Source organism: Schistocerca nitens, chromosome 5, assembly GCF_023898315.1.
Source record: "Schistocerca nitens isolate TAMUIC-IGC-003100 chromosome 5, iqSchNite1.1, whole genome shotgun sequence".
Lineage (NCBI taxonomy): Eukaryota > Metazoa > Arthropoda > Insecta > Orthoptera > Acrididae > Schistocerca > Schistocerca nitens.
Window position 1 is genome coordinate 290,732,338 of NC_064618.1, and position 27,757 is coordinate 290,760,094.

A 27,757-nucleotide genomic window follows, 5' to 3' on the forward strand; every position below is an offset into this window, starting at 1 on the left:
TCTCCAGTGATTCTATTAGCAATAGGAAACTGGGATTTTGACTGGCATTAGAAGTAATTTGTTATAAGTATTTTGTCATTATCTGCACACCTTTTGGGGTAGTAATCACACCGCCACAGTGGTCACTGCAGTGAACCTTCTCATCAAATCCCATGTGTCTGCTGATGGTATCAAACAGACTAAAAATTGCAATAATTCTTGCTGCTTTTTGCTCACTGATAAATCACAATACTTTGCCTGTGACTTGCAAAAGGCTGCAATATTGTCAGCAAATGGCTTGCACTGCCACCCACCCATCCCTGATGGTTACGGCATTCCTTGCTCCACCACAGCACTGGCCATCTGCCATCTTTAACAGATGACTCCAGAAACAGACACACTATTAGTCCTGTGGATGACAGTAGTGATACTTCCTGGACACCGGATTGGCATTTGTACGTTGCTTAACATCCATTTGATGGCATGTTCTGATGTAACTGGCTGGTGGAGTCAAATGGGAAAATGGTTGCTCTCTGTCACTTCTCAAAGGACAGTTATCAGTTGTAGAAGAGGAATTTATTGGTCAATACTATGGATGATCCAACTTCAGCATTGATGTTATCATTTTCCCTATATTGTGCAGCCAGACAACATTCAACAGAAAGTACCTCCCCCCATGTATACCACTGGGACAAGTGTGTATGTTGAGCCCCAGTACAAATGTCGTGCATTGAAATATCCCAGAAGAAGAAATGAAGGGAATACAGAAAGCACACAGTTATTCTTAATAGTGTGTAAGCCTGAACAGTCAAAGCTTGAAGATGATTGCTAGGGGTAACAGGTATATCATGGTGTATATTGCAGAAAAATGCTGCCACTCCACTCTTGTTCCTCTAAGTGCAATCACCATCTTAAATTTATTTATTCACTTGCCTTTTCCCCGTAGCTTCACTTGCATCATATGCATTCAACACAATGCACAAATCTCTCCCAATCCCCACCTGTGTCTCCACCTCTTCTTCCCCCCCCCCCCCCACCACCACCACTAAATGCACCACATCCCCTTGTTGTCTGCCCATTTCCTCCTCCACCCTTTCACTGTCCACGTAATCCTCCTCCTTTCTCAATATCTATCTCCTCTCTCACTCTCTTCCCTCTCTGCTCACTCGTGTCCATCCACATATATCCCCCCTCCCCTCCAAGGCACACTGAAACTACTTGCACAACATGCATCACGATGTTGTTGTTGTCTTCAGTCCTGAGACTGGTTTGATGCAGTTCTCCATGCTACTCTATCCTGTGCAAGCTGCTTCATCTCCCAGTACCTACTGCAGCCTACATCCTTCTGAATCTGCTTAGTGTACTCATCTCTTGGTCTCCCTCTACGATTTTTACCCTCCACACTGCCCTCCAGTACTAAATTGCCTCAGAACATGTCCTACCAACTGACCCCTTCTTCTGGTCAAGTTGTGCCACAAACTCCTCTCCTCCCCAATTCTATTCAATACCTCCTCATTAGTTATGTGATCTACCCATCTAATCTTAAGCATTCTTCTGTAGCACCACATTTCGAAAGCTTCTATTCTCTTCTTGTCTAAAATATTTACTGTCCACGTTTCACTTCCATACATGGCTACACTCCATACAAATACTTTCAGAAACGACTTCCTGACACTTAAATCTATACTCGATGTTAACAAATTTCTCTTCTTCAGAAACGCTTTCCTTGCCATTGCCAGTCTACATTTTATATCCTCTCTACTTCGACCATCATCAGTTATTTTGCTCCCCAAATAGCAAAACTCCTTTACTACTTTAAGTCGATCATTTCCTAATCTAATACCCTCAGCATCACCCAACTTAATTCGACTACATTCCATTATCCTTGTTTTGCTTTTGTTGATGTTCACCTTATATCCTCCTTTCAAGACACTATCCATTCCATTCAACTGCTCTTCCAAGTCCTTTGCTGCCTCTGACAGAATTACAATGTCATCGGCAAACCTCAAAGTTTTTATTTCTTCTCCCCCCCCCCCCCCTCACTCCCTTCTCCCTTCCCAACCACTGCTTCCCTTTCATGTCCCTCGACTCTTATAACTGCCATCTGGTTTCTGTACAAATTGTAAATAGCCTTTCGCTCCCTGTATTTTACCCCGGCCACCTTCAGAATTTGAAAGAGAGTATTCCAGTCAACATTGTCAAAAGCTTTCTCTAAGTTTACAAATGCTAGAAACGTAGGTTTGCCTTTCCTTAATCTTTCTTCTAAGATAAGTCGTAGGGTCAGTATTGCATCACGTGTTCCAACATTTCTACGGAATCCAAACTGATCTTCCCCGAAGTCGGCTTCTACCAGTTTTTCCATTCGTCTGTAAAGAATTCGCGTTAGTATTTTGCAGCTTTGACTTATTAAACTGAGAGTTTGGTAATTTTCACATCTGTCAACACCTGTTTTCTTTGGTATTGGAATTATCATATTCTTCTTGAAGTTTGAGGGAATTTCGCCTGTCTCATACATGTTGCTCACCAGATGGTAGAGTTTTGTCAGGACTGGCTCTCCCAAGGCTGTCAGTAGTTTTAATGGAATGTTGTCTACTCCCGGAGCCTTGTTTCGACTCAGGTCTTTCAGTGCTCTGTCAAACTCTTCACGCACTATCATATCTCCCATTTCATCTTCACCTACATCCTCTTCCATTTCCATAATATTGTCCTCAAGAACATCGCCCCTGTATAGACCCTCTATATACTCCTCCCACCTTTCTGCTTTCCCTTCTTTGCTTAGAACTGGGTTTCCATCTGAGCTCTTCATATTCATACAAGTGGTTCTCTTTTCTCCAAAGATCTCTTTAATTTTTCTGTAGGCAGTATCTATCTTACCCCTCGTGAGATAAGCCTCTACATCCTTACATTTGTCCTCTAGCCATCCCTGCTTAGCCATTTTGCACTTCCTGTCGATCTCATTTTTGAGACGTTTGTATTCCTTTTTGCCTGCTTCACTTACTGCATTTTTGTATTTTCTCCTTTCATCAGTTAAATTCAGTATCTCTTCTGTTACCCAAGGATTTCTACTAGCCCTCATCTTTTTACCTACTTGATCCTCTGCTGCCTTCACTATTTCATTCCTCAAAGTTACCCATTCTTCTTCTACTGTATTTCTTTCCCTCATCCCTGTTAATTGTTCCCTTATGCTCTCCCTGAAACTCTGTACAACCTCTGGTTCTTTCAGTTTATCCAGGTCTCATCTTCTTAAATTCCCACCTTTTTGCAGTTTCTTCAGTTTTAATCTATAGTTCATAACCAATAGATTGTGATCGGAGTCCACATCTGCCCCTGGAAATGTCTTACAATTTAAAACCTGGTTCCTAAATCTGTCTTACCATTATATAATCTATATGAAACCTTTTAGTATCTCCGGGTTTCTTCCATGTATACAACCTTCTTTCATGATTCTTGCACCAAGTGTTAGCTATGATGCTCTGTGCAAAATTCTACCAGGCGGCTTCCTCTTTCATTTCTTAGGCCCAATCCATATTCACCTAGTACGTTTCCTTCTCTTCCTTTTCCTACTGACGAATTCCAGTCACCCTTGACTATTACATTTTCGTCTTCCTTCACTACCTGAATAATTTCTTTTATCTCATTATACATTTCATCAATTTCATCATCATCTGCAAAGCTAGTTGGCATACAAACATGTACTACTGTAGTAGGCGTGGGCTTCGTGTCTATCTTCGCCACAATAATGCGTTCACTATGCTGTTTGTAGTAGCTTACTCGCACTCCTATTTTTTTATTCATTATGAAACCTACTCCTGCATTACCCCTATTTGATTATGTATTTATAACCCTGTATTCACCTGACCAGAAGTCTTGTTCCTCCTGCCACCGAACTTCACTAATTCCCACTATATCTAACTTTAACCTATCCATTTCCCTTTTTAAATTTTCTAACCTACCTGCCCGATTAAGGGATCTGACATTCCACACTCCGATCCATAGAACGCCAGTGTTCTTTCTCCTGATAACGACGTCCTCCTGAGTAGTCCCGCCCGGAGATCCGAATGGGGGACTATTTTACCTCGGGAATATTTCACCCAAGAGGACGCCATCATCATTTAACCATACAGTAAAGCTGCATGATCTCGGGAAAAATTATGGCTGTAGTTTCCCCTTGCTTTCAGCCGCTTGCAGTACCAGCACAGCAAGGCCCTTGTGGTTAGTGTTGCAAGGCCTGATCAGTCAACCATCCAGACTGTTGCCCCTGCAACTACTGAAAAGGCTGCTGCCCCTCTTCAGGAACCACATGTTTGTCTGGCCTCTCAACAGATATCCCTCCATTGTGGTTGCACCTACGGTACGGCTATCTGTATCGCTGAGGCACGCAAGCCTCCCCACCAACGGCAAGGTCCATGGTTCATGGGGGGGGGGGGGGGGGGAAGAGGGGGGGGAAGGGGGGGGGATGCATCATGTAGGGCAGACTAATAATGTAAGGGGGTAGAACAACACTTTATTGCCTGTATCTCTGCTGCTGTGAAACCTAGGACCTTCTCATCCCCACAGTGCTTATTTGAAAATAGTGAGCATTATGTATACAAAACTTAATTGAATTCAATCCAGTGGCTTAGGAGGAAATGCTGGACACACACACACACACACACACACACACACACACACACTCTCTCTCTCTCTCTCTCTCTCTCTCTCTCTCTCTCTCTGCCTGAAATAATTAATGAAAACCAAGAAAAACCTAAATCTGGATGGGCAGATGGCACAAACTCTATCCTCTCAAATATGTGATCAGTGTCTTAATAACTGCAATGCCTCATTTATCAAGGGCACCCGCTAATGACTCCAGAAGCATGAACTTGCTGTTATGCTGTTGAACTAATACTAGTCTATTCAGAAAATTGTTCAGAAAACAGCCATCAGGCCCATAAACATGCCACTATTTCCCAGCCATGTCTTTCCGTCCTCCCCTCAGTCCACCCGTAAAGGAACAACGGCCTACGTCAAGTTTTACTTCTTTCACAAATGTTCTTAAACAGTTCACAATCCACTGTAGTGCAAGAGCCATTAATCAAAAGGCCTTTTTCTTTCACCCCAAATCCCTTTTCTGGAGACATTTGTTGCACAGTGAATGAAGAATTACTGTTTGTCCATGATAAGTTGAGAGTTCAAACAATGGTTGTCAGGAACAGCAGGAGATGAGCCTTGCCTCCACATTAGGACTACAGAGGGAAGAGGAGCGAGAGGGAAGGCAATGTCAGCTACGTGCCACAACAACAGCACCATTATCCTTAACAATGTGTACAGTAATACTTCATGTCAAAAGGCAGCCAAACAATGGTAGCACTCTGACATAAACGAATATCTTTCAAGTAGTAATGAGTTTCTCTGCTTCTGGCAGCACCAGTAAAATCGTCAAGTTAGTGGGGACAAGCAGTAGTGCTGAAGTTGGGGCCATGAGGCAAAGCCAAGGCACATTGGAAACCATTTAACAATTAAGAGTGACTGGCATGAGGGTGGTGGTTCTGATGGCTCTCAAGTGAAGAAAAGGTGGTTTGAGATTAACTTCCCATCAATGACACAGTCATTAGTGGTGGAGCACAATCTCAGATTCGAGGACACTTCCTGTAGCATCCTCTTCAAAGTAACCATCCCTGGATCTGCCTTAAAAGATTTAGGACAGCCATGAAAAACCTAACTATGGATGGGGATTTGAACTACCATCCTTCCAAATGCAATTCCAGTGTGCCATCTCAATTGGTGCACTTCACTCAGTCAGTTGGCTCAGTTGCAATGCCTTCAAACAATAAAGTACTGCTAAGAGAAACCCAGTGATAAGCAAAATGTAATTGGAAGGAAGATGGAGAAAACCGACATGAACTTCCAATCCATCCTGATAAGACAAAAATAATGCAGTACCCACTTGCAAGCCTTACAACACAGCTAAACTCACCACTGAGTTGTGAGGAAACCTACTAGAAAATTTAGTTCCACTCTATGACAACATGACACTTATCTTCTCTGGCAATGATGTTTTATTTTAAGACTGTCCATGACTTGTGGTTTTATACCAAGAAATTTTATGTACTGTTCTAAATATTTTTCACGGCGACAAATAGAAGAATATCATGTAACCCAATTTTTCATGTGATGTTCCTTTATAATGACCAAATGGACTAAATACGCTTCAATGAAGTATGCCGGACGCCCCCCCCCCCCTGAAATCTTGCTTGTGGTGCCAGAGTACACTATGTCTACGTTACAAAAACACACCATAAAGTACACTGATAAAATTGTGTTAGATAACAGACAATTCTCTGATCAGAACTTAGGTGCAAATTATGAACATATATCATATAGTAATGAACTAATAAAAAATGCAAGTTTGGGAGTAGGCGACAGGTAGGTGTGTGTGTGTGTGTGTGTGTGTGTGTGTGTGTGTGTGAGAGAGAGAGAGAGAGAGAGAGAGAGAGAGAGAGAGAGAGAGAGAGAATGCACATGTGACATAGTTCTGAAAATTAAAAAAAAAGTCATACATGGAGAGGATGTCTTTCAAGACTCTGACTTTTTGTCCCCCAAGGCAGAATCCCCCAATGGAATTGGTGGGGAAGGCTGCAAAAAATAAAAAAAATTGCTGAACAAACAGGAAAACCAGCAATTCCACCCAAGGTTTGCAGAACTGTCACTTTGTTGCAAGACAACCCTTAGGCAACTCTTATAACTGTCTTCATCAGAAGCCATTCCACACAAATAGCCAAGTGGGCAATATGGCCACCTAGGCGAAATGCAACAATCAACAGTAATCAAACAATGAAACTACAACCTTTGTCCTGTCCTAATCATAATGGGACAAAATAAAACGAACTGACATTAAGATTGTGGCATCACAGTATTCCACAAAAGATAAGTACTAGTCCAGCCCCTGGTCTGTAAAGTGCATGATCAAGATAGAAACCCAGCTACTTGCTGCCCTCAATCAAGACTTTGACATTACAACCACAGATGTCAATTTGAATGTTGTGATGTACCAAAAATAACCCCTAACAACATTTAATTTCATTAAAAGTAACATCTGCCCTGCTATGTGGGGGTAAAACTGTTTTGTTTTTTAAGCATAAGCAATAATACCTGCTTGCCGATTTCGGAAAGAGGTTTCTGAAAACTTATCCATTTACAGAGTCTTTATGACTGCACTTCACTATTTAAAGAGATTGTATGAAAAAAAAAAAGGCCAACAGCAGAGAAGAGCATTCTGAACCGTGAATCTTAATATTTATAAATTACGTTATCAGCTTGTGGGGCATTACCCAAGATATCACAGCTGATGAAAGAAATTAACCCACACGCCGGGCAGACCTTGAAATACGAGAAAATGAAAATCAGCTGAGTAGCAGCAACATTAGCTCGTGGTCTTACACATTTTTCTCTCACTCTCTACTAATTTTCTACGATAATGGAGTGTACAGGTCTTGGCTATGGAGCACACCAAGTGAAAACTAGTACTGGAAATTTTCTACATGGATAACACTGTATCCGTACTTCTTACCTTTTACATATTTCATCATTTAGTTGATTGGTTGCGATTAACTTCCTACTTAATGTTTCCCATATACCAGTAACAATGTCATTGAATCGTTTACAGCACTGACTTAATCGGCCTAATGTTGCTCTGTCACAATACTGAAACAATATGTACAACACATCAGATGGAAGGTTATCCAGTCGCAGACGACTTTCGTCTTCGCTTTCTTGAAGCACGCTCTGCCCATTCATGCCTTCTGGGACTTCCGTAAGAGAGAGCACTATATGCACTAAAGAAATAATATTCCTGGATCCGTGCTGACATTTTATTTTCGATTACATTCCTTTCATTCTACATTTGAAAATAACACCGCTGCTATCCATTTACACCAAACATCGTCAGCGGCAAAGAAACGTATTTAGTTTCTGCGCAGTCAGTTGCTCCCAGAAAAAAAACATCATTTTGTATGTTGGGTTATTACTGTAAAATCAGAAGTAGTAATTCTTCGTTGACCTTGAAAGCACAAAAATAAAGCAGTCTGCATTAAGCTTCGTAGGTTTCTTTCGACATCACTGCATTTTGGTAAGGAACGCCAAACTCCATTGCGAAGTCCTATCCGACGAAAGTTCACCACTCATAATTTCCGATAGGCTAGTTTTTTCTGACATATCAACACATTTAGGATAATGTTTAATATCCACATTCTCCATCCGTTTTAAATTAGAACCAGGGGAATTACATTTTGCGCAGCAAACTGCAAAGATCTTAATCTTTTTCAGATAAGAGTTTAAAAATTATTTTTTTATGTTTAGAGTATAGCCTTCGGCGTATTACATAAAGCTGTCTGTTGTACGCCTGGTCAGTAATGCCCTTATTTGTTATTTCATGTTGTAGAAGGTATAGCTATCTTGTCACCTGTACCGCGATGATGTAGAATAGTCAGATTCACACTAGACGCAATGGACCGACACAACACGTCACGTTACGTCACCAACACCGTCAAGTCGGGATTTTACCAGTGGTTCTCAAACTAAGGGGCACGACCCCCCCCCCCCTCCCCGGTAGTGGGCCGGGGAGGGCACGAGTGGCATACAGAAGGGTGAGGTAAATTTAAAAAAAAAAAAACTCATAGTAACAAACAATTAGGTTTATCCTTTTCTTCGAACAACCAATATGCAGTTGATTGGGATTCAATTTCGCCTGATGTCGGTGCTATGCCAGATGCGGTCGAAGACAATGAAACTGCGGTCGTACTTTTGGCCTTGTTTCAAATGATCGGGTGATCGGGAGACCTGGGCGACATCGGCCGTCGGCGGCATCCCCCGGTAATAACACTGACAAAAACTATTTGTTGAAAACACGATTTTACAAGGTTGCGATACCGAAAACTCAAAAGAAGGCGTGTACTGCAAATATATTACCTATACCTTGCAAGCAATAGAAAACAACCAAAGATTAAATGGGCCCAAGATTGGTTGAAAGAAGGAGTCGTTGGTGACGTGTTAATTTAACTGAAAGCAGAATCAAAGACCCACAAGATTTTGTATATTATTTCCAATGAGTTTTGTATTGTACGACACATTATTAGTGTTGATACGAGATAAAATAGAGGAGCAAAATACGTTACTGAGAGCGGCAGTCTCATTCAACAAGAGATTAGCAGTACCTCAGATATGTCTGGCGACGGACAGGTCATTCTAAAGGTGAATTCATACTGGCTATCGTGTCATGTCACACCCTATCCTGTCAAAACATTCTGCAATGCATTTCATATGGTAGCATCTACAATGACCCCGCCTATCACAGCACCATCAAGGCTTCTCAGGAAGAAAGTTTTGATGGTTGAAGTCATCCATCCATTGTTGAACACATTATTTCCTCCTACTACATGGCCATGCACAGATTTCCATATTTCGTTTCTTGGTGGTTTTCATGGTTGATACGAGTCATTTGTTGTTCGCTATTTTGTTCTGAATAGTTTGATTTCACTATTTATTTTCTTAAAATTTGTAGTAAATGACGAAAGAATAATTGAAGCAGTGAGGTAGCAGCCTGAATTGTATGGCAAGAAAGTGGATTTTTGTACATACCAGTAACTTACTTCATATTTTGCAATTAAATGGACTGCAGTATGGCTGGGACTTGCTTGATAAAGAAATTGATTGAAACCTTCAGGCACTGCAAGTTGTTTGTTTGAAAATGTGTTTGTGGCAAGCCGATTTATTGTTAGGTAGCGTTCTGGATTGTGTGTGAAACAGTTTTTCAAGCACCAGTGATCAATATTTATGTGGTTTCACTAGTTAACTGCAGTACAAATGTGGCATCTGAACAAATAAAAGCCACATACTGGGTGTGAAGAAACTCTATAAATCTTGATGGGAAAGGTATTGAGAAAGATATGACTATTGCACAAAAATTTGGCTGGCAAGTAGCAAATAAATTTAACCTTAAACCAATTTTTCAAGGGGTGTGATGGCAGCTTATAACAATGCGTCACTTTTAGTAATTATGGGTGCTATTTGATGTAACAAATGCTAAATATGATGCTTCGATTTCCTAAAATATAAAATGCAGATTGTTTTTCCTCGATCTTCTTATGCAGTGTGTGAAATTCCCTTTATGTAATGACATTTTTCGGTCTATCACTCTTTTTTGTGTTGTTTTGCACTTCTGTCTTCCCGATTTAATATTCAAATTATCCTTGCAAGCTTCAAACCATGTAAAATATTGATTATTCCTTACTAATGTAGTGTTATCTTGAAGCTGTGAGAAAGGAGGACAGGCGCTCCAAGGAGCGGAAGCAGAGACGATGCACAGGGCAGACGAAACTAGGGTAGATATTGTTACATGAAGTAAACCATAAGGGGAGAGCATTGTGAAAATGCAGACGCTCCCAGATGCGGTCCCAGAGCGTTAGTTACTCTTCAAGGAATTAACATGTAACTTCATATGTCGTCTAAACGCTGTGGTAAGTTGCCACTGTAGAACTTTGTAACCAACAGGTACGTAGTAACGTATAAAGCCAGCTTGATACCAGCCCTGAGAACAGCAACGTTAGTAGGCTCACAAATGTTAGAAAGAGAGTGAAATCGCAAAAGAACTGTTGACCTAACAGTCCCTACTCCGGGGAGCCCGAGGGGCGGGGCTAAATGACGTATAACAATAATGTTGCAAGCCTTATTTGGCAGAGCATTTACGTTTAGCTTTCAGCTGAACAATGTTGATACCAAATATGAACTTAGTGCAACTGCATTAACATCCCCGCCTTAGGAGCAGTAGAGGGGACCTAACTAAACCATGATTGGCAGGCGCCTGCAAGAGACCTGCGAAACTGGCTGGGTGGCTTTACGTGGGAAAAACAGTGCTCCCACACGACACTTTAAAAACTCTAGATTCCGCATTTTGGCGGAGTTCTCAGTCAGACGATCTGGGCGCCGAATCAGCGTCTGTCGACTCTAGCCTCGGTCCAGCTCCACGCAAGTCTGCTCCCTCACTTGGAGTGCCTCAGTGAACAGTGTCACATTCAGTATGTTTTGTTTTGCAACTAAGTCGTTGCCTTAAGATGCTGCTAGTGTTTGCTACTGTGGTTAGCATCCACTCCTGGGACTTCTGCACTGGTTTCTGTTGTAACAATGTTGTTCATGTTTTTTCTAACCCTAGAACTAGCCTCCACTGTATTAGTTGCCTTAAGATGCTGCTAGACATAAATGATCTTTTGGATATGGTGGATAGCAATGTGGAGCTGTTTGCTGATGATGCTGTGGTGTACGGAAAGGTGTCGTCGTTGAGTGACTGTTGGAAGATACAAGATGACTTGGACAGGATTTGTGATTGGTGTAAAGAATGGCAGCTAACTCTAAATATAGATAAATGTAAATTAATGCGGATGAATAGGAAAAAGAATCCCGTAATGTTTGAATACTCCATTAGTAGTGTAGCGCTTGACACAGTCACGTCGATTAAATGTTTGGGCGTAACATTGCAGAGCGATATGAAGTGGGACAAGCATGTAATGGCAGTTGTGGGGAAGGCGGATAGTCGTCTTCGGTTCATTGGTAGAATTTTGGGAAGATGTGGTTCTTCTGTAAAGGAGACCGCTTATAAAACACTAATACGGCCTATTCTTGAGTACTGCTCGAGGATCCCTATCAGGTCGGATTGAGGAAGGACATCTGAAGCAATTCAGAGGCGGGCTGCTAGATTTGTTACTGGTAGGTTTGATCATCACGCGAGTGTTACGGAAATGCTTCAGGAACTCGGGTGGGAGTCTCTGGAGGAAAGGAGGCGTTCTTTTTGTGAATCGTTACTGAGGAAATTTAGAGAACCAGCATTTGAGGCTGACTGGAGTACAATTTTACTGCCGCCAACTTATATTTCGCGGAAAGACCACAAAGATAAGATAAGAGAGATTAGGACTCGTACAGAGGCATATATGCAGTCATTTTTCCTTCGTTCTGTTTGGGAGTGGAACAGGGAGAGGAGATGCTAGTTGTGGTACGAGGTACCCTCCGCCACGCACCGTATGGTGGATTGAGGAGTATATATGTAGATGTGGATGTAGTTAGTCCTGTCTGAAAGAAACAACTATTTAAAACCCTGTTTGTTCAAGGGTCTCCACAACGAATTCCCTACCAAGTCTCACCACCTGCATTTCTAGTAAATGCCTGTACCAGTGTTGGCTCAGATAGACGAAAACAGTCAAATGCCTTCACTGTGAAGTGTCCTTCTGCCTCCTGCTCTGTACTGCTCGGGAGTGCAGACTGACCAGTAATCCTGTTTCTCCCTCTCCCACCTACGTCAGGACACGACATAGGTACAATATTTTGGTGCCAGGTGTGGTGTTGTTTTCGGTGGAACTGATTTTTTAAATAGGTAGACACTTCGTTCCTGATCAGCCCAATGTCGTGACTGGACTGACGGCTTTGTGGTTCTGTTAGACGCAGCATTGGGACTCCAGTGAAAGTAGAAGGGGCGAGAAGAACAGAAGAAAGAAGAAGATACCGGACCTAGAAGCCGGACGCCGGAAGACGGGGCCAGGGCAGCCTGTCTTCAAGACTACCGACACCGCGGACGTCGGGGGAGCGGCGGAGCGCCAACGAGACGGGGCCATGCGGTCCTGGGAGGACCGCCAGGCCAACGCACCGGCCACACCACGGCAGGGCAGCGCTGAGACACGTCCTTCAGGCGTTAGCAGGCGCCTCCAGCAGCGGCAACGGCTTCAGCGGTTGCGGGCTACGCGACACCACGCCGGGCCCGAGACAGCGCTGTGCTGGACAGGCGATAGCAACTCGGCTCCAAGGACAGCACGTCGGCACGCATCTGCACATACCAGAACAGTGCAGCGCCAGTTCGCCTCTACTCAGCACGTCGCATCACAAACACTGTAAGTCATGACGACTCCTAACCCTGCCGTTACTGAGAGCGGACTGACTACGGTTAGTATTTCAATATGCTACGTGTTAAAGTTGATCCCTCAGGCCTTTGAAGGCACTAAGTCAACATTAAATGAATTTATAAATAATGTAGACATAGCCTTTGAACTAGTACGTAAAGCAGAACGTCCTATCATTTTAAAATTTGTCGAAACAAGAATCCAGGGTCCTGCACGAAGCAAATTGCTCATACGTGAACTATCTTCCTCATGGGTGAAAGTAAGAGCCATTTTGTTAGAAAATTACGCATCCAAGGGCACGTTAGATTTTTATGCCTGTAGCATGTTTTCGAATAGGCAGTCATAGGGAGAATCAGTTGCAGATTGGGCTAGTAGAGTAGATTCGCTTCAACATCAATTTCATGAAGCTGTACACAGTGCCATGCCAGTGTCAGAACTGGCGGGATCTGTGGCGTTAGTAGGAAAATTAAGCAGAGCAGTATTCATTCAGGGGATCTATGATGAGCGTATACAGACAGTTGTGCGTGCAAGGGGCGAAAACATTACTCTGACTGAAGCGGTCGAGGTCTTTGACAGAAGGGTCAGTAATTATGTCCACCAAGGAAAAAGGATTTAATGACAGAAGTCAGCAGGGCAAAATGGGGAAAGCTACTCTCAAGTGTTTTACCTGTGGTCGTGTAGGGCATACCTCAAAGGATTGCAGGAGTAATATCAGGTGCAAGACTTGTGGGAAATCAGGCCATTTAACGCGAGACTGCCGACTTGAGAAACGGATTCGCAAAGTCGTACCGGCGCAAGCGTGTCGAGAACCAAAGACATCAAAAACAGTTAGATGTGAAAGTCGCAATTAATAGGGCATCGAGGTCCCTGCAAGAAAACGAAATCAGCTGTGTGTTTTGCGTGTCACATGGCTAGAGAATGTATTGAGAACTCAGGGTCATCTGTGAAAAATAAGAAGCAGGAAAATGACCGGAAAGCATAAGATTACAGTCGCCTTATGCTGAACTAGGGAAGGTATTTAAAGTCGACTGTGAGAGTAAAAATGAGTTTGTACAATTGAGGTGCCCCCAGAGTACAGAAATTCCTTTAAAATTGCTTCTAGACAGTGGATCTCAGATTAGTTTATTTAATATGAAGTATCTGCAAGTATGAGACAGCAGTCTTAGACCTTGAAATAGATCGCGAGTTAAGACTGAAACATAAGTTTCATCTGGTAGGAGGCGAATTGGATACTCCCTATGCTGGTTTAATTGCAAGAGACTTGACTACGCAAAAGGAACATTGTGGATTAAGGGCAGATCCGTTAAACTGTGTACGGGTGTGCAGACACCAAGCCCACATACACAAGGGCTGGGGCTTAAGGGGCCGCCAATGGAGTTTTAAACTGCAGAGAGAGAATGCAGAACACAGGATACCGGTATACAGACGTGTCGCCGACAAGAAAAAGTCTCTACCGAGCCTAGGACAGGCCAGGTGGCAAAAATAGAGTTAGGTCCTTGTGAGGAGTGGATTTTGAGGATAGATGTTGCAGATACTAGCCTAGAGGGAGGCAGTGTGGAAAAGCAAGAATTGCAGGAAGAACTGCACCTCCCAGAAGCGTTGGTGAGAATAAGAAAAGGCTCTTGTTTAATTAGTGTGTTAAATACACGAGAGGAGGCGGTTTCTCTTGAGAGATGCCTCGGATTAAAGTGGAGGCAGTTTCACAGTTCAGAGCTAGTCCATAGTGGACCATGCGTAACATAGAAGTTTCGAGCAAGAAAAAGTCGAGAATCGGTTTACTGAAGGAGAATTTACGATTGGATCATTTACATGATGTGGAAAAACAGTCCATAATAGAGGTGTGTTCTGTGTATAATGATATTTTACATCTACCTGGAGACAAGTTGACATATACGGAGATGCTTCGACATAGGATACAATTGATTCCTGAGGCACAGGGGCGAATTATTTGTTCCTGCCCATACCGAATCCCGGAAGCGCAGAAAGAAGCATTGCAACAAGACATAAATCATATGTTAGAGGACGATATAATCGTTCCTTTCACCAGTCCTTTCAACTTTCCTTTAATTATGATTCCAAAAAAGATGGATGCATCAGGTAAAAAGAAATGGCTAGTAGTCGCGGACTTCAGGAAGCTAAATGACATTACTGTCAACACAGTCTTCCCACTTCCGCATATTGATGAAATTTTGGATGACTTAGGCAAAGCAAAATAAATTTCAATTCTTTATTTAGCAAAAGAATATTGTCAGGTGTTATTAGAAGAAAAAGATAGAGAACTTACAGCTTTTAGTACACCATATGCTCATTATGTGTATAAAAGGATGCCCACGGGACTTCGTTGAGCACCTTCCACCTTCCAAAAATTGATGAATGCCGTATTAACGGGGTTGCAGGGTGACAAGATGTTTATTTATTTGGATGCCATAGCAGTTTTTGGTCCATCTCTGGAAGAGCACAATTCCCGACTGGTTGAAGCCTTCGAGAGACTAAGACAACATAATTTGAAGTTGCAGGTTGATAAATGCGAATTCTTAAGGAAGGAAGTCACATATTTGGGGCATGTTTTGACTGCAGATGGGTTAAAACCAGATCCAAACAAATTGAAAGCAATGGCGGAGTTTCTGCAACCACAAACAACAAAAGAATTGAAATCTTTTATTGGGTTAATAGGGTATTATTGGAGTTTCTTGAGTGACTTCAGCCAAGTGGCAAAACCACTCCATGAATTATTAAAAAAGGGTGTAAAGTATGAATGGGCCGCAGAGCAAGAAAATGCGTTCCGAATGCTAAAAGAGAACCTACTTAACTCCCCCCCCCGATAATACAGTATCCAGATTTTTCAAAAAAGTTTATCATTCCAACTGATGCGATTTCATTTGTAGTAGCGTGTTCTATCACAAGGAGAAGTAGACAAAGACCTCCCCGTGGCCTTTGCATCCAGAACCCTAAACAATGCACAGCGAAATTATAGTACAATTGAACGAAAATTATTGGCCGTGGTTTGGGCCGTCAAACATTTCAGACCGTATGTATTTGGTTGCAAGTTCACCACCTTTACTGAGCATAAGCCATTACAGTGGATCGGATATATTAGCGATCTGTCCTCACGTTTAATGAAGATGAGACTGAAATTAGAAGAATACGATTACAAAATTGTGTATAAAAAGGGGGGAAATAGACCGGTTGCTGACTCACAAGGAGACTGTGCACCAGCGGAGCTAGTTACGGCGGAAGATTCAAAGTGGCTCTGAGCACTATGGGACTTAAAACGATGGAAGGCATAAACAAAAGTGAGGAAACACCGATAGGTCAGGTAGACGAACAACAGGAAATAACAGAAAAGGCGAAAATTTTGCGAGAATTCCATGACGCACCCATGTGTGGTCATCAGGGGATCGTGATAACCTACTATCGTATACGAAAATACCGAACGTGGCCCGGTATGAAGAAGGATATTGAAGACTATATTAAAAATTGCCCCAGTTGTTAGAAAAACAAAAAAAGACAGAAGAAGACAAAAATGCCTTTGGTTATAACACCAACGCCGTAAGGAGTATTTGATCGGTGTGATGTTGACATTGTCAGCCATTAACGGTAACCGAGAAAAACAACAGGTATATACAGACATTTCAAGACGCCCTAACGAAGTTCATTGTGGCCGAACCCATAGAAAAACAGGGCGCAGACACTGTGGCTCGCGTCCTCTTGGAAAAAATAATTTTGAAGTTTGGAATGCTTTCGGTAATACCCGGTGATAATGGCAGCAACTTCTTGAGTGACACGCTAAATGGATTGTGCAAAATGTTAAGGACTGACAGAGTACAACCTTTTTGTTACGATCCGCAGTCGAACGGCGCATTGGAAAGGTCGCACCGCACCACAACAGAATTCCTAAAACACTATATCAACAGACATCAAACAGACTGGGACGACTGGCTTCAATTCACTGTCTTCGTGTTCAATACCACACCCCATAGTGCAACCAATTATACACCCCATGAGTTATTTTTCGGTAGAGAATGCAACGTACCTGGAACATTGCAAAGAGATCCCACAGGTTTTACGTCTAATTATGATGATTATGTTCTTGAATTAAAAGAGAAAATGAGGCAAATGCACCAGTGCGCAAGGGATCATAACAAACAGTGTAAACAGAAAAATAAGGAATACTATGATAGAACGAAGAATTCAAAAGATTTCAAAACAGGTGACCAGGTTCTGTTGTACGATGAAACTGACAGAAGAGGTAGAAGTCGTAAGCTAGACACCCAGTGGCGTGGTCCCTTCACTGTAGTAAGGACAAAAGGACGGAATGTAGTTATCCGTTTAAGAAGAAACAAATTTTTAACAGTATATGCCAACACATTAAAGGAATTCTACTAAAACCGGATTTTCTTGAAATTACAGATGAGGAAACGGACAGGAGTGTTGTACCAAGTGAGCTGTATCGCCGCCATGTACACCTTTGAACACATCCAGATTTTAGTGTGTAAATGTTTCCTTCGTCCCCAGGCTTGTATTATGACAGCGATGGCAAGGTACAGATCTACAGCATGACGTGGAAAATCAAGAGTTGTATTCATTTAGGAGAACTCCAAGCTAAAGCTGATGAAACAGAGAGATTTGCACATTTATCTATAAATTATTGTAAACAGAAATTAACCAGTCTAGGAATTGGTGATCGGGAATGCACAGCAGTGGAACAAGCTTTAGAATGGCATGTCCGAAAGATACGAACTGCACAAGGTCTAATTGGGCAATTAACAAGGCATGAGACACGTAGAAAAAGATGTGTCTTGAATTTTGTGGGAGAAATCAGTAAAATTCTGTTTGAAACCTTAGGCGAACTGGATGCCTCGTTTTTCAAATCAGAGATTGGTTTAATTGAAAGCGAACAGAGGCAGTTGCTTAAGCTGACAAAATTGTAAGTTACCGTAGTCAAAGTCACTTTGACAAGTTTCAATCACACAGTATCTAGCCTTGCACGTAACGAAGAAATTATTGTCAAGAACATGGAGAAACTTTGTAGATACATGAATGAATATGCTAATAGCACAGATCAAAAAATACAACACTAAGCTCTACTTACTACTGTTAATGAACAACTGATAAAGTTGGTATCAATATTTATGGAATTAGAATGGGAATACGAGTTGTTAATTGATGCAATTGTAGACGCACAAAAAGGAATACTGGAACCTCATATAATTAATCCAGTTCAAATAGTTAAATACTTCCAATTAATTCAGGATGACATTAAAGATAAGAAGTTCCCAATTGCGCTCACAGAACAGGGTGGGTACCAGCTGGTATGCATAATTGATATTTATGCTTTCTTGTCAGGCAATCTACTATGTTATGTACTAAATGTTCCATTAGTGGAAAATGAGTTGTTCAGTTTATACAAAGTGTTACCTTTACCTTCAGAAGTTGATGGAAATCAGAATTTATTTATGTACATACAATCCGAGAAAGATATTTTGTTAATTGACGAGGCTAAGAGGCACTATGTCAAACTGAGTAGCGAACAGCTATTGTGTAAGGAAATAGATCGTGTTCGAAAAATGTGTAAACAGAAGTTCGTTTTAATGTCCACGTACGATCATGAAACGTGTGAAGGTAGAATGTTGCAACTCATAAGGGAAATTCCTAGCGATTGCATTAAAAAGTCTGTGAAATTGAATTATAGTATATGGACTCCCTTGAGTCAGGATCAATGGTTGTTTGTTGCACCGAAAGAAGAAGAGTTGACAGTTTTGTGTAACGATAACAAGCCCACAGATGTGCTAGTAAGAGGTACAGGAAAACTGACCTTTTATGGCAGGTGCAAGGGATACGGAACACAAGTGTTGATACAGTATGAACAAATCATAAGAATTAACCTGACTAGTGAGGATATAGTGCCCGTTCTAAACATGCAGATAGATTGTTGTATAATTAACAACGAACAAAGAAACATATCAGAGCTGAAGTTGGGTATGACCTTAGAGCATGTAATACATTTAGACTACCTCAAGGTCGCTGGTCATAAAATAGCTGATATAGAGGATGAGACAGCATTCCAAGAACAGCACAGTTTCTCGGAAATCTTTTGGTATCATTATTCGTTCTGGTCTTACCTAGGAGTTGTAATACTGGCTATTTTGTTTATATGTTGTTTGTACCGATATTGCAAATGTTTCCGAGATTGTTTCAAATACGTGTGGAAAGGTATCGGAGAAGATTGTTATGGCCGAATATGTGTGCGAACAACAATAGTAAAAACGTGCGAAGGGTCAGAAATGACACGCATCCGGAGTAGACAAGCCCTCCGAAACAGCAGGTGAAGTAGTGACGAGCGAAATGAGGATTCTACTACTTCAGCACGCAATGAAGAAAGCGATCCGCTACTGATTCCAGTTCCGCGTAGGGATAAAAGATAAAACAAGGCACTGCAGAAACCCCCCTTAGTACACGAGAAACCAATTTTGTAATTCATGACACTCTATGTAAACTGAATAATGTAAAAATGCATAATCTTTTGATATTGCTTATATTAAATGTAACATACAACGTCTGTATTTTGTGTATCTGCGATGGAAAAAAAATTTTATCGAATAAACAAAACCAATTAACCAAGGATAGCAATTAAGTAAGTAAATGTATTAAATTTTGGATATATATGGATATGTGATATATCTGTAAAGTGAACATTTTGTAAAACAATATGTGACAACGATGTTTTCATGTAAAGTATTTTATAGTGGTGTTCTATGTGTGCAGTGAAAAGTGTTTTATGCTGTGACAAGGCACTAAAGGACTGTTCATAGACTGAAGTGTTTAGCAGAAAGCGAATATAATTAATATCATTTCTAGAGATAAAATGTTTTAAGCACAACAGAAGCCAGTTTACAAATTTGTTGACAAGTGATTGTCAACAAATTTCTCCCACGAGGGGAGGTGTAATATACTGATTATTTCTTGCTTTTGTAGTGTTATCTTGAAGCTGTGAGAAAGGAGGACAGGCGCTCCAAGGCGCGGAAGCACAGACGATGCTGAGGGCAGACGAAACTAGGAGAGATATTACTACATGAAGTAAACCACAAGGGGAGAGCATTGCGAAAATGCAGACGCTCCCAGATGCGGTCCCAGAGCGTTAGTTACTCTTCAAGGAATTAACATGTAACTTCATATGTCGTCTAAACGCTGTGGTAAGTTGCCACTGTAGAACTTTGTAACCAACAGGTACGTAGTAACGTAGAAAGCCAGCTTGATACCAGCCCTGAGAACAGCAACGTTAGTAGGCTCACAAAGGTTAGAAAGAGAGTGAAAACGCAAAAGAACTGTTGACCTAGCAGTCTCTACTTCGGGGATCCCGAGAGGCGGGGCTAAATGACGTATAACAATAATGTTGCAAGCCTTATTTGGCAGAGCATTTACGTTTAGCATTCAGCTGAACAATATTGATACCAAATACGCACTCAGTACAACTTAATTAACATCCCCGCCTTAGGAGCAGTAGAGGGGACCTAACTAAACCATGATTGGCAGGCGCCTGCAAGAGACCTGCGAGGTTGGCTGGGTGGCTTTAAGTGCGAAGAACAGTGCCCCCACGCGACTCTTTAAAACCCCTAGATTCCGCATTTTGGCGGAGTTCTCAGTCAGACGATCTGGGCGCTGAATACGAGTCCGTCGACTCCAGCCTCGGTCCAGCTCCAAGTCTGATCTCTCACCTGCAGTGCCTCAGTCAACAGTGTCACATTCAGTATGTTTTGTTTTGCAACTAAGTTGTTGCCTCAAGATGCTGCTCGTGTTTGCTACTGTGGTTAGCATCAACACCTGGGACTTCTGCACTGATTTCTGTTGTAACAGTGTTATTCATGCTTTTTCTAACCCCAGAATTAGCCTGCACTGTATTAGTTAGTCCTGTCTGAAATAAACCGGCCGGAGTGGCCGAGCGGTTCTAGGCGCTACTGTCTTGAACCGCGCGACCGCTACGGTCGCAGGTTCGAATCCTGCCTCGGGTTTGGATGTGTGTGATGCCCTTAGGTTAGGTAGGTTTAAGTAGTTCTAAGTTCTAGCGGACTGATGACCACAGCAGTTAAGTCCCATAGTGCTCAGAGCCATTTGAACCATTTTTTTGTCTGAAATTAACAATTATTTCAAAACCTTGTTTGTTCCAGAGTCTCCACAACGAGTTCCCTACCAAGTCTCACCACCTGCATTTCTAGTAAATGCCTGTACCAGTGTTGGCTCAGATAGACGAAAACAATCAAATGCCCTGTGAATTGTCCTTCTGCCTTCTGCTCTGTACCGCTCGGGAGGGCAGACTGAACAGTAATCCCTTTTCTCTCTCTCCCACCTATGTCAGGATACGGCAACCATTTGAGTCCAATAAACGTCCTTATAGTACAATTGTGCACTCCAGCATACACGTATACGTAATTTGCATGTAAAAACAGTGGAAACCCATCTTGCGAAGATCACAGTTCCCATGAAAAAAAAAAAAAAAAGAAAAACAGTTGAGGACAACCATGCGATTTGAGGTCACGCAACTTGAATTGACTTGACGTCCTATTACGTAACGGACTGCGTGAATACATCTTGACACTATGGTACCATGCCTTGAAAGTGCAGTGACAGCCAGTCTGAATTGGTCTTTACGATTCAACTTTAGTTTTTAATATTGGCAAGCGCAATTAGTAAAATCCTGTGGAGTCCTTGAAGTAACTACACTGAAGAGCCAAAGAATCTGGCACACCTGCCTAATGTCGTGTAGGGGCCCTGCGAGCACTCAGAAGTGTCGCAACACAACATGGCATGGCCTTGACTAATGACTGAAGTAGTGCTAGAGGGAATTGACACCATGAATCCTGCAGGGCTGTCCATACATCCGTAAGAGTACGAGGGGGTGGAGATCTCTTCTGAACAACACGTTTCAAGGTATCCCAGATGTGGTCAATAATGTTCATGTCTGTGGAGTTTGGTGGCCAGCGGAAGTATTTAAGCTCAGAAGAGTGTTTCTGGAGCCACTCAGTTGCAATTCTGAACGTGTAGGGTGTCGCATTGTCCTACTGGAACTGCCCAAGTCCGTCGGAATGCACAATGGACATGAATGGATGCATGTGATCAGACAGGATGCTTATGTATGTGTCACCTGCCAGAGTCGTTTCTAGATGTATCAGGGGTCCCATATCAATGCAACTGCTCATGCCCCACACCATTAAAGAAACTCTACCAGCTAGAACAGTTCCCTGCTGACATGCAGAGTCCATGGGTTCATGAGGTTGTCTCCATACCTGTACACGTCCATCCGCTCGATACAATTTGAAACGAGGCTCGTCCAACCAGGCAACATTTCTCTAGTCATCAATAGTCCAATTTCGATGTTGACGGACCCAGGTGAGTCGTAAAGCTTTGTGCCGTGCAGTCATCAGGGACACAAGAGTGGGCTTTTGGACCCAAATCGATGATGTTGAATGGTTCGCAGGCTGACACTTGTTTATGGCCCAGCATTGAAATCTGCAGCAATTTACAGAAGGGTTGCACTTCCATCACATTGAACGGTTCTCTACAGTTGCCATTGGTCCTGTTCTTGTAGGATGTTTTTCTGGCTGCAGCGATGTTGGAGATTTGATGTTCTATCGGATTCTTGATATTCACGGTACACTCCTGAAACGATCGCACGGTAAAATCCCCATTTCATCGCTGCTCTGCGATGCTGTGTCCCATAGCTCGTGCGCCAACTGTAACGTCACGTTCAAACTCACTTAAATCTTGATAATCTGCATTGCAGCAGCAGTAACTGACCTAACAACTGCGCCATACACTTGTTGTCTTATACAGGCGCCGCCGATCGCAACGCTATGTTCTGTCTGTTTACATATCTCTGTTTTTGACTACACTTGCCAATACCAGAATCTTTGGGGCTTCAATGTGTATTTACCTGGCAAGGACCTGTTCAGGAAATTAACATCAAACATTATTTTTAGACTTTGTGACAATTTGGTAAAACTGACATGCATTTCCCAGACCTCTTACAAGTGACTGCAGATACATGACGTATTTTTCGAAATGGGATCGTTTTTCAAAACTGGTATGCAACACAACAATCTATACTATATTTTCAAATTAATGACCTAAGCAAGGTTATAGAGATGATGATAATGTTTTAATTGTGGGGCGCTCAACTGCGCGGTCATCAGCGCCCGTACAAATTCCGAACCTTTTCTCAGTAATTTTGCCACTTGCATGAATGATGATGAAATGATGAGGACAACACAAACACCCAGTCATCTCGAGGCAGGTGAAAATCCCTGACCCCGCCGGGAATCGAACCCGGGACCCCGTGCTCGGGAAGCGAGAACGCGACCGCGAGACCACGAGCTGCGGACAGGTCATAGAGAATCCTCCTTTAACCATCCTAAAGTGGCATATACAATGATTACCCTTACACTGGCCCATTAAAATTGTTTTGTGTTAAAAGACTCCTTAAAAATTTAATCTTAGGCATGATATACACTATGGCGAACTGGAAAAATAAACAGTGCACACTAACGCTGAGTGGCTGGTACCTGAAGCTCTGTCAACATCTGAATGGAGAATATTGTCAACAGTCAATATTTGACCTCACATCTCCAGTATGTATTGACGATACTGACAATATTTCGACATCTATCAGTACTGCTTATCAATATTTGTAGGACTGACAATATGTCAATATGTGGCCTCTGATGTAAAATATGTTGACAGTTTTACAATATTACTGAAAAGGTGAGGTCCCCTTTAACTACTGCAAGCAACTGCACTGTGGCTGCATCCTTAACTATTGTGTGCAGTATGTGACTACGCAACTAATTACCTAAGTGCAAACTTTGGCTTGTGTATCTCAACGCCTCCTTGCAGTCTTTCAGAGTTTATGAGTAAGAGTTGTTACAATACATTGATTTCTTTTCGTATGTTTGTCAAATGATTCTTAAAGCTGTATCATAAATTCTTTTTAATATCTGTAATTGAATGACCTTTTATGCACATGGCCAGAGAAGGCAAACTTTATGTATATATCAGGAAAGGCGATAAAAATCAACAAAATTCTGTCTCTGAATTTTGTAAGTTGTTCATCACTTGTTAATAAACTCTCTATCTTGTCTTCTTCTTAAGGTAGCCTACTCTCTCCTGCTTTGGCCGTTGCTTGTGTAAGCATTTGTAATTATTAGATAATAAGTATTGCATTAACTGGAATTGGTGTATGTGTATTTATTGCAAGACTAATTACTACCATTATCACAGCTGACAGACCAGATTTCATGTTCCTGTAAGTACTTGAACCATTCTATGGAATAACAGCTAACCCACAAGTAAAAAAAATAAAAAAATAAAAAAGGTGACAAAAAATACAAACACCTACAGCCGTCCATACGATTTTATTTTATTTTGTCGCTACCAGCTTCAACGCTTCATTGTGTCGTCTTCAGGCTGTTTTGATACGGTACAGGTTGATATGATCCCCCATGCATAACTGCCACCTGAGTTGGCAGTTGATGGTTGGAGTGCTGACACATTATCTGCGTATCCAGTAGTGCTGGCAACTGATGGGTTATGCACAGGGATCATATCAACCCGTACCGCATCAAAACAGCCTGAAGATGAAGCAATGATGCGTTGAAACTGGTAGTGACAAAATAAAATAAAATCATATGCACGGCTGTAGGTGTTTTTATTTTTTGTCACGATAGTAAATGGGTGTCATCCCAGAGACCTCCTGCTAAAAGGATGGACTTACAAAAATAGGTTCAAATGGCTTCAAGCAATACGTGACTTAACATCAGAGGTCATCAGTCCCCTAGACTTAGAACTACTCAAACCTAACTAACCTAAGGACATCACACACATCCATGCCCGAGGCAGGATTCGAACCTGCGACCGTAGCAGCAGTGCGGTTCCGGACTGAAGCGCCTAGAACAGCTCGGCCACAGCGGCCAGCACAAGCAATTAGCAGCCATTTTATATGTCTCATGCAGATCTCTACTAACGGTAGCAAATGTTGTCAGAACCTGCAGTTATCATTTTATTATGCAGTCTGATATCCAAGTGGGAATGAAGTTGGTGCACCTGTTGTGTTAGTCTGTTGCTCGGATTTGAAATAACCGTGCTGGGAGGCAGTGCAACAGCTAACAAAAAGAGTATGAATGGGCATGAAATTCACGCAATGAGAGATAATTATTACTTGCAGTACTAGAATTAAAAGCATAGATTCTTGTTGAAACTAAACTGGTGCCATGAACAGCCTTCCTCGTAGCTTAAGAAAAATACAATGCAATGTACGAATACTGAAGTCACAAAAATGAATAATGTACTGTATATAGGATAATTTTTCTTACTCTGTCGATGGAGATTTTTAGAATGTCTGATTTTGCAGTGAACTTGGTGCTTAACAAAGAGTCAATTGTTCGATTGTTACACATATATATTTAATAGAAGTCACTATTAGGTTGCACTGATATCATTAATTTACCTCTAATTTTCTGTGCTTGCCGATAATGCAGTCCATCCACTAAATCTTGATGATTGGTACATATATATTTTAAGAAGTGTTGCAGGATGGAAGAAATTACTGCTTCTTCTTATGACTGCAGGCAAAATTCATGCTTTGAACGACTCTTGAAATATTTTGGCCTAAGAAATAAAAATATTCTTGCAGCACAATATTTACTACACACATTGTTGACAGACGAGTAAAAATTACATGTCCTATTTATGTGAGATCTTAAACATAAGTACTCTCAAGCGAGACTGAAACAACAGTTGTTAAAAAAACTGAATATTCTCTAGACATTGCTCTTCTGTTACAAAGATAATTTTAAAAGCCTGTCTTTGCCGGCTTCTGCAGCAATGTACAAATATCTTGTTACTAATGAGGAAGAGAAAACATTCATATAATTTAGTAATGATAAAAAAGTAAAAAGGTATGGTATTTGCAGCTAGTTGTTTACAAACACAAATAATTTTCTTTGACAATGTAATTCTTCTTCTCAGTTGATGAGGGAGAGTTATACAGGTAACCGTGCAAGAACTTGATTTTTTGCATGCTGCATATGCTGTAATCATTTTGTTCTTTTCTGTTACATGCAGTGTTCTATGAGAATGAATAATGAATGAAATCAGTGTGACAGTAATTAAATACACTCAGAAATAGAGACCTGATGAGGAAGAGAGGGTAATGTATATTGAACTCTGTCAAAAGCAAGACAATCTGGAAATAAAATAAGTCAAAATAAAACAGTTACGAATTTATTATCATAATGATTGTTGATGTATACAGCAATAGGTAAAGAGAACAGAATCACTCAATGTTTTTCAATTCATTAGATCCGCTTCAGTACAAATGTCTTCTGCATTTAGTATGACATTTTTTGAAATTACAGTCTGTAGAAATTCTGCAAGATCGCGGATAGTCATAGTTAAGCATGTGTCACTGATTAGTGTAATTTGCATTTGTCAGCAAATATACATTTTGCCATGTGGATTAATGAGCAACAAGCATTACCTTTGTAACATTTTCACCTTTATTATGTAAAATCAATAATGTTTTAGAAAGTTACCAGCCCTTGTTACGGTGTTAACTCAGCTTCAGTTGCTGAAAATGGCACAGACTAACACTGTAACAAGAATATTCAGATGGTTAATGTGTTTACCAATGTAAACATAACTGCCAGCTCTGCTGCTCTGAGTAGTGTTATTTCTCCAACTTGGAAAGTGTAAAAACTTCTGGACAAATCTGTTACTAGTTACTGTTAGTTCCGCAAAATATCTGACATGTATACAGAATCCAGTATTATGAGCTATAGTTCTATTACTGTAGCTAATACTATGAATTTTAATGCAGTTATTGACCCAGATGCAATTATTTCCAGTCTCATCATGGGAGTAAATAATGTAACATGAGCCCTCATTACTGAATCTGTTACTACAGTGAAAGATTCTCTTGCATTGATTTTGCAAAAATTAGGGAGCATGTCCACTGACTTTTCAACACTAAAACAACAAGCGACTGTAAATCAAAAACAAGAAACAAAGAAAACTAACCTATTCACTGTAAATTAAAGAATAAATGACATAGATCATAAAAAGACACTATGTCTAATGATTTTTCTATTTTGAAACAACAACTGGAGCAAGTTAGTGAACAATCTAAGAATAAAACTGAATAGTTGAAAGTAGAAGTGTCTAACCACATAACAGATGTGTTAAGATTCGATCTGAATCACATAAATACTGAACTGTTAGATTTTCAGGAAACCATTAAGGGTCTTAGAGAAAAGGTAAAAGATCTGTCCCAAAGTTTTTACACATTTCAAGTAGAGCAAAATAATCTGAAACTTACAGTGAAACAAGTAGTGTTGTGGGTAGAAAATCTGTCTGCTGATCCTGAAAGCTAAATAGCGGAGTTTCTAAAAGAAAAGGCTAATCAAATTACCCAAAAAGAGCTTAGGAAGGTGATTGATCATACTGTCATACATGCTGAACAGAGTACTATAGTGCAAGCTGTCAAAAGCGAATTTGATTGTAAGCAAATTGTTGACTCGAGATATGCCCAAATGGCAACGAGAGGTTCAGATGAAATTAACTGGTCAAATTGATCAAGTGGAAAAGCATTTAACTGCTGTAAAAGAGAAAATTGGTAATTACACATCACCTAGAGCTCAAGTAGATGGTGCCAGTGGCCGCTATCACAGTCTTATATCGCAAAACAATGCGTGCATTGATGATGTATGGTTAGTTAGACAATTGCCAGAAGTTACCAGTAGTAGATGGAAACTCAGTACTAAGCAAAGAAGGGAAAGCAGAAAGGTGGAAGGAGTACATAGAAGGTCCAGACA

General features: G+C 41.2%; 2 protein-coding genes across 2 annotated transcripts in view; one reads left to right on the plus strand and one right to left on the minus strand.

The window, feature by feature from the left end:
• Positions 1–7,920, minus strand: part of LOC126260014 (F-box/WD repeat-containing protein 4-like) — a 92,300-nt gene extending 84,380 nt beyond the window's left edge. The window contains exon 1 of the mRNA XM_049957175.1: positions 7,529–7,920. Coding sequence (XP_049813132.1) covers positions 7,529–7,755 — 227 coding nt within the window. The 5' untranslated portion in view covers positions 7,756–7,920. The remainder of the gene's footprint in view (positions 1–7,528) is intronic.
• A 19,547-nt stretch (positions 7,921–27,467) lies between these two features.
• LOC126260406 (calcium-activated chloride channel regulator 1-like) overlaps positions 27,468–27,757 on the plus strand; it is a 186,093-nt gene continuing 185,803 nt past the window's right edge. The window contains exon 1 of the mRNA XM_049957733.1: positions 27,468–27,652. Within this exon, the coding sequence (XP_049813690.1) occupies positions 27,468–27,652 (185 nt within the window). The remainder of the gene's footprint in view (positions 27,653–27,757) is intronic.